Source organism: Hydra vulgaris, chromosome 07 (genome assembly GCF_038396675.1).
Source record: "Hydra vulgaris chromosome 07, alternate assembly HydraT2T_AEP".
Taxonomy (NCBI): domain Eukaryota; kingdom Metazoa; phylum Cnidaria; class Hydrozoa; order Anthoathecata; family Hydridae; genus Hydra; species Hydra vulgaris.
In genome coordinates this window covers 29,251,438-29,259,469 of record NC_088926.1, presented here as the reverse complement: position 1 = coordinate 29,259,469, position 8,032 = coordinate 29,251,438, and the positions used below count along the sequence as shown (strand labels likewise).

At 30.2% G+C, this 8,032-nt stretch overlaps 1 protein-coding gene across 1 annotated transcript; it reads left to right on the top strand.

Moving 5' to 3' along the window:
- Positions 1-6,178: 6,178 nt before the first annotated feature.
- LOC136082669 (E3 SUMO-protein ligase ZBED1-like) lies at positions 6,179-8,032 on the top strand. The gene has a single exon (XM_065802087.1). It carries the CDS (start codon positions 6,179-6,181, stop codon positions 8,030-8,032), a length of 1,854 nt encoding a protein of 617 aa, XP_065658159.1.

Genomic DNA, 8,032 nt, shown 5'->3' with positions numbered 1-8,032 from the left:
TAAAGAAAAAAAAGGTTTCTTAACCTCAGTCATTCCGAAAGAGACAGTGAGTTGCTTCTGATCAAAAGTTTTCAAAGCTAAGGTGTTCCATGAGTCATTTGTGCTGAAATCTTTGATAGAGCTGGACAGAACTTTTCCTTGCGTTGTTTGGGGTGCTGATTTTACAATGGCATTCAAATTTTTTTTTGTTTCTAATTTCGTACAGGGAAGTGGAATTCCTTGTCCCACTTGGGCATAGCAATCTTGACAAATTAGTCTTTCCGCAGGTTTATTTGAAACATCTTCAGCACCGTGATAAATAAGTTTTCCCGACACACGTTTAACCATAGGGGCCAATAATTTTTCCATTTTTGATTTGCGCCCATTTTCACAAATAAAACATTCACATTTTCACGGCCGCATAGTTAAGTAAGGATCAGTCCCTGCAAGCCTTTTTTGACACCTTAAACAAAGCATGGTAGGAAGGTCAGGGTTATCCACTGAATTACCTTTCCAGAATATAGTTTTGATAAGGTTTGAGTAGTCATTTTTCTTTTTATTTATATTTAAATAAGTTGTTTCACCATTATTTATTGGTTTAAATCCTTGCCTTTCCTGAAGCAGCAAATGCAAAATTTTTTAACAAAATCACTATGTTTTTTTGCATGTTAAGGCATTTTAAACGAATGCTTCAAATAAAAATTTTTGATATAGATTGATAATATTGGCATGATATATCGGTTATATCAACCAAATGTCAATATAACGGCTATAAACATGCTTTCAGTTCGTATATCAACGCGTGCAAGGAGTTATTATGCAACTGCTAGCAATTTTTAACAAGCTTTTACTAATTGTTAATAATTAAAGGTTGATTTGCTTTGTTTTTATTTCAATAAAATTGTAAATAGAAATAATGAAAATTACTTATCCGTCTGTAAATTTCAATGCTAAACAAACATTTTTAAAAACTTTAATAAAAAGAATTGATAAATCTATCACAAACATTTCTGAGAATCTAAATACAAGTGCATGGGCATGATTTTGTGGTGTTCGAAACGATCCCCCGATTACTCCTAGGGTATGGTTCTTAAAAACACTTTTCAATTTTTTGCTTGTTTTTGTATTAAACTAGATCAAAATTCATCGAAAAATTTCAAATCACATCAAAAAAAAATTTTCGTTTAAAAGTTGAGACCATTTAAAGTTGTTTCAGGGGGTTATTTTAAGCTTTGCGTGGTTATAAATCTTAAACGAAAAGAGATTTTTTGAAATCTGTCGATAAATTTTCATCTAGCTTATAATAGAACAAAAAAAAAAATTTAATGATTAAAGGAGACGTAGTTCTAGGAAGGGGGCAGCTAGGGGTCAGGACGGAGTTGGTTTAGCTCCAATTAACTTACTTTTTTTCTAGTCATCCTCATTTGACACCAGTATCAACATACTAGAAATTTGAGTGTGCCCCATGCCTCTTAGTTATCTATCTTAAACAACAAAATTCCTGGGCACTCCCCTAATATATGTGATTTCTTTCCAGGCCCCCACTGAAAAGTTATCGTTTACATTTTTTGAATGAGGAAATGTTTTCTAATGATAATCAAAAAAAAAATTTCTGGGGATGTGTTGCAAGGACTTAGAGTATGTTCCTATGCACCGTGTCCAATAAAGATGTAATAGAAAATTATTTCTTGTATACATACATACATACATACATACATACATACATACATACATACATACATACATACATACATACATACATACATACATACATACATACATGCATACATAAATACATACATAAATACATACATACATACATACATACATACATACATACATACATACATACATACATACATACATACATACATACATACATACATACATACATACATACATACATACATACATACATACATACATACATATATATATATATATATATATATATATATATATATATATATATATATATATATATATATATACATATATATATAATATATATGTATTATAAAAACGCGTTGATTTCAGTACAACACTACTTAAGCGCTTTGAAAATGTTTTATTATTATCAAGAAAAACTATCTTAAGAGGCTACTGAACGTTATCAAAATAAGTTAGATTTAATAGATAAGCTTTTTATACAATTAATAAAGTTTATTACAAGAAATTTTATATTAGGTTACATATTAAACACACTAATACTATTAGTGTGTTTACTTAATTAAGTAAACACACTAATACAGTAATAGTGTGTTTACTTAAACACATTAACGGTTTTTTTAAACACATTAATAGCGTGTTTAATATGTAGCCTTTTTTTAACCTTTAAGTCGTCTGTTTAACTGCGATCCCTTTGAAAGATGTTAATTACTTTCATAGTACTTAAAAGAAATTTCTTTTGCGTAGTCATAAATGTGTACTTAAAGTACTGGCTGCAATTGCCCCAGTGTCCACGCAACCGGTCTGAAGGAATAGATCAAATTTGTCTTACGTACTTTTGATCAAGTTACTATATTATAAATACATATTATAAATAATATAAAATACCTATGTCAATAAGTAATACATAAATTACACGGGGATTGCACTTGAAAGTCCGAAAAAAGAACCTTAAGGAACAGGCGATGACTGTTTATTTGCTACTTTAAACGCAACAATTACTTTACATTTTAATACTGATTATAATTTTTAACTAAATATGTAAAAAATAAATTATAATATAAAATTTCTTTTTTAAATCTGTCGGGATTAGACAGAACAATCTATTTTACAGGCTGAAGAGATTTTACTTGACTTTTTAGAACGAAATTTAGCGTTAAATTACAATTAATCTGTGCAAATACGCATAAAAGAATTATGGAGTTCAATTAATTCATTATTTTGAAATTATTGCATAGTTTACAGACAATAATAAAATAAATAAATAAAACAAAAATACTACATATTGATTTATAATAATATTTAAAAAATTTTTTGCTTTAAATTTTCCACAGTGTAATATCTATTCTGCATATTTTTAATACATGTGGAATAAATTTTATAAATAAAAAATATTTTTCACAGTATAATAATGAAATGAAATTACTAACTATAACAATTTGAATTATAACATAGTAACAATATTTATAAAGTTTATAGTAAATGGATTAACGATATTCCGTCTTGGCTTTTAGAAAATGCTTAACATTAAGGACTTTTTAACTTCGATCATGAAGGTACTTTCTAAAACCAGTGACAACAGCAGAAACTCTACTAGAGAAAATTGAACCAATTTATGTTGAAAACATTATTTACACATTAATGTCTTATGTATTATGTTAATGTGAAAAATAAAAAACTTAAAATGTGACCGAATAAATAATAAAGAAGAAACTTACATTGTGAGTTTTTGTGACCTAAGAACAACCCTAAAGATAAAAAATACAACAATAAATATGTGTCGTTTAAAACATGTTTCTTGGCTTTTAGTGAATGATTAGAAGTAGTGATAATCAAATCTAATAACGATTGATGTTAATCTTGGGAACTTTGCTTTGAAAACTGCGGGGATAGTGCCAAACAAGTTATCTTGTTTTTGCATTTTGATTAAGAAATTTAACTTTTAATTCATAATATCTATCCACTTCCAAAAATAATTTATGACTGTTTGTTTTGCAATGTTGCATATGAAAGCAATATTTTCAAAGGTGTAATTATGATATGTATAATTTAATTATACATACCATGATTTGATTATACATTTCTTCATTTGAATTTCTCCCATCGCTAACTTTTGCAATCAAATATAGTAAGTTTTTCCGAAACATCAAACTCTAAACCTGTTTATATTACACACTTTTCTTTATACATGATATTGTTTACATAACTAAATGGAGATTTGTCTTTAATTTCAAATCTGATACTTCTAAAAGAAGACTATATGTTTCTTCAAATAAATTATTCATTTCTACGTATATTGCATCTCTTTCTGGATACTCAATTGTTGTTTTTCAATTGTTGTTGTTGAATTTATTTGTGCACTCTGTTTTGGTGAATCTGTTATCAAACCAATGTCTTTGCTAATCAAATTAAAACCAATGTTTTCACTAAATTCAGTTGTTGTTTCTTGTTTGTTCAAGACACTAACATCCTCCACTCCAGTCAACACATTGTCAATATTTATTTATTCACTGACTTCTTTAACTTGAGATTAATTGCAAAGAATTTTTTGTACACGATATTCTAAAAAAATATTTGTATGTTTCAGGTATATAGTAAATACAAACACAGGCATTTATAAAAAATATGGTCTGATTCAACTTTTTATTAGCAAGCTAAAGTTGTAAAAATAAATTAGATATTTCATATTAATAAAATTTGTGCTCTACGAACTATTTAACATTATTTCATTTAAAAAAAAAGCAACAAACGCATAATTTATAAATGCTTAGTTTTAATGCATAACAAAAATAATTTGCAACTATTAAATAAACAGTTTTTACAAAAAAATTTTAAACAACAAGATAAATTATATACCAAGAGAATTGTTTAATCTATTTATTCTCCTTTCATTTCGTGACAACAATCGGTTATGTCGTTGGGATAATTCCACTATATTTTTTTCGCACCTAATATATTTACTGATGGAACATAGTCAATATGCTTTTCAAAATTCACTTTTTTTCCTAAAAGAAAAACATACTTACTATGAACAGAAATATAAAAACAATAAAAATAAGTTTAAGACAAATTTGTGTTCAAATATTTAAACGATTTAAATACAAAACTTACCAGATACAAAATGTTTTGAGCTCTCAAAACATTTTGTATCTGGTAAGTTTTGTATTTAAATAAAATACAAAACATATCCAAATACAAAACATATCTATGTATGCTCAAGCATACATAGATATGTTTTGTATTTGGCCACCAGAGTTTGTTTTTGCAAGATGAATCAATTCTATATATAGCATTAAGCCACAATCTTCTTCTCTTTGGATCAGCAGGAAAAATACAAAAACTCAAGTTCAGATGACTTTAGACATTGGTTGAACATTCAAATATACAGCATTCTTTCACCATTTTCGCAATGTTTGCCCCCATATCATAATGGTAGCCGTTTAGTTAGTTAATGTGACGTCACGTTCGCCGCAAGGATATATATATATATATATATATATACATATATATATATATATATATATATATATATATATATATATATATATATATATATATATATATATATATATATATATATATATATATATATATATATATATATATAATATATATATATATATAAATATATATAAATAATATATATATATATATATATTAGGGCTGCGGAAATTAACGATTAATTAATCGATTAATCGCTAATTTATTTAATCGATTAAAATTTCTTTAATCAGTAATATTTCGATTAATTTTTGCCGGTTTTCCGTAACTTATTTTTTTTTTTTTTTTTTTTTGCCGTACATATATATATTTACAAGTTTCGTAATTTATAATAGTAATATTTACAAGTTTCCTTAGTCAAAATATATAAACGAGATTATAATTATAATTAAAATAGTACAGACAGGACTTCAAGAAGATCGTACTGATCTTATCACGAAGCCCTTACAAGTGAATAATATATATTATGTTCAATATAGGTAATATATTATATATTAAGTACAACTAGTTGTATTAAAACTACTCGAATATTAAAGTTAACTTTAATATTCTTCAATTAGAATAAACTCAAGATTACCTGTTTCTCTTATATTATATTTATTAACGTTATTTATAAAGAAATTATTTGTGAAGTGGTATGGTACTTGGCCTAATTTAAATTTTAGCATGAACAATATATTTTGATATCTGTTAATTTGATAAATGTTAAGCATAAAAATTTATTAAAAAAATATATCGTTTTCATATAAATCATTCGCAAAGAAGTTATTGTCAGTTTTAAAAGTTTTAAAAACGTCTAAACGCAACTTTTCAAAATCAATTGTTTCAAAGTCATTAGCCATGACGAAAAAGAGTTTTAAATTTAGAATTTTTCAATAAAATTCGATAAATATAAAATTAATTTTGAAAGCGCGTATCTTGAAAATCTCGACTAAAAATTTTGTCATATTTTAAAATACTTACTGACCTGGGAACATTATCTTACATTTCTATATCCGTTTCTAAAGTAAACAAAGTTTGTTTTGCAAATATGGCTGCGGCAACTAATGAAAGCAACGTTTCTGTCAAACATTTAACTGGAAAGTTAAGCAAGCATTTTGTTTTCAAGTTGAATGCTGATGGTAAAGTAGACGAAGGTGACAAAATATACTGTGTTCACTGCAATAAACAGTTTGCTTTCCGTGGCTCAAACACATCGCTGACTTATCACCTTCAGCACAAGCATCCTCTGAAATATCAACAGGTTGTCGACAGTGAACGTAAGATGACCCCTCAGATAAAATCAATCACCAATTTATTTACGTGTCAGTCAATCAAGCCTGTCAGTGAAAAGGTCTCAGCCGACCTGAAGGTGGCAATAGCTCATTGGATTGCCAGTTCTGGACGTCCAACAGCAATTGTAGAAGATGCTGGACTAGAGGCGGTGCTTCGTATTACCCTTCAAACCCAGACTTATACTTTGCCCAGTTGCCGTACAATCGACACTGTCATTGGAGAGATGTACAATGAGAAGTTGAATGAGCACAAGAAAGCTCTAGAATGCATTCAGAGTATTGCTCTAACTACTGACTTTTGGACCTCCACCAACAATGAATCGTACTGTGGGATAACAGGTCATTGGATTGATTCTGAGTGGAAACTGACGTCTGTCGCTTTAGCTTGCATAAATGTTGAAGAAAGGCACACTGCTGATAATGTTGCCAGTTTCTATGAAGAGTTTGCCGCAACGTGGAACATTGCTGAAAAAATTAGCTGTATCGTAACGGACAGTGCACGAAATATGGTTGCTGCTATAGGACGGACGGATTACAGCCATATACCGTGTATTGCACAATGTCTTCAACTGAGCATACTAGCAGGTTTGAAAGCAGCTGATTCATCTCCTATTCTGGCTAAATGTCGACACCTAGTTGGACATTTTAAGCGCAGTTCAAGGAATACATCAGAGCTAAAGGCCAGCCAAGCCAGTACCTCTAACAGGTCTGACGATGTGAAGTTTCACAAATTGCAGCAGGATGTAGCTACGCGGTGGAACAGTACCTACCTAATGTTAGCCAGATTGCTGGAAATGAAAGATGCCATTAAGCAGTATCATATTGACCATCCCGAAAATTACACTGGAGATAAACTAAGGGAGTTGGGCTGGGAGAAAATGTCAAAATTTGTCTCGGTATTGGGACCACTTGCAGATGCTACTGAGTATATTGGTAGTGAACAGTATGCTACATGTTCGGCTGTACTTCCGTTAGAAGCATTTTTGCGCAGACTTCTGCGGGTTAATGATGACGATCCAGGGTATAAAGCACGTTTCAAATCTGCAACACTAAATGACTTCTCAGGTCGCATTGAAAACATTGATGCATTGCCAACGTTGCAAATGGCTGTGGAATTAGATCCACGTTACAAGAAACTCGGCTGCCTCTCAAGAGAGAAACGTGAAGCAGTTTGGACAATACTTTCTAATGCATTTCGGGTGTACTGTAACCAAAGACAGAGAGCTGAACGTGAAGCTACTACCAGCACTGGCCAGGCATCAGAACCTGTGCGTAAGAAACTGAAACTTACTCTGTTGGTCAGCGACTCGGAATCGCAATCCTCATCAGATGAATCACAAACAGTACATGGCTCACTGGCTGAGCTTACACGATATCAAGAAGAAGGTGTAATTCCAGAAACTGAGAATCCCCTCATGTGGTGGCAACTGAACAGGCATCGTTACCCTAACCTGAGCAGTTTTGTGCAGACAATTCTGTGTGTACCTGCCACTTCTGTTCCTTGTGAAAGACTGTTTAGTTCGTCAGGGTACATTGTCAACAAACTGCGATCTTGTCTACTTCCAGAAAACGTTAACGTCCTCGTTTGTTTACGTGACTGGCTAAAGTGA

What these genes read in the sequence shown, in the direction of transcription:
- LOC136082669 (XM_065802087.1), top strand. Translation starts at nt 6,179, where the DNA reads ATGGCTGCGGCAACTAATGAAAGCAACGTTTCTGTCAAACATTTAACT.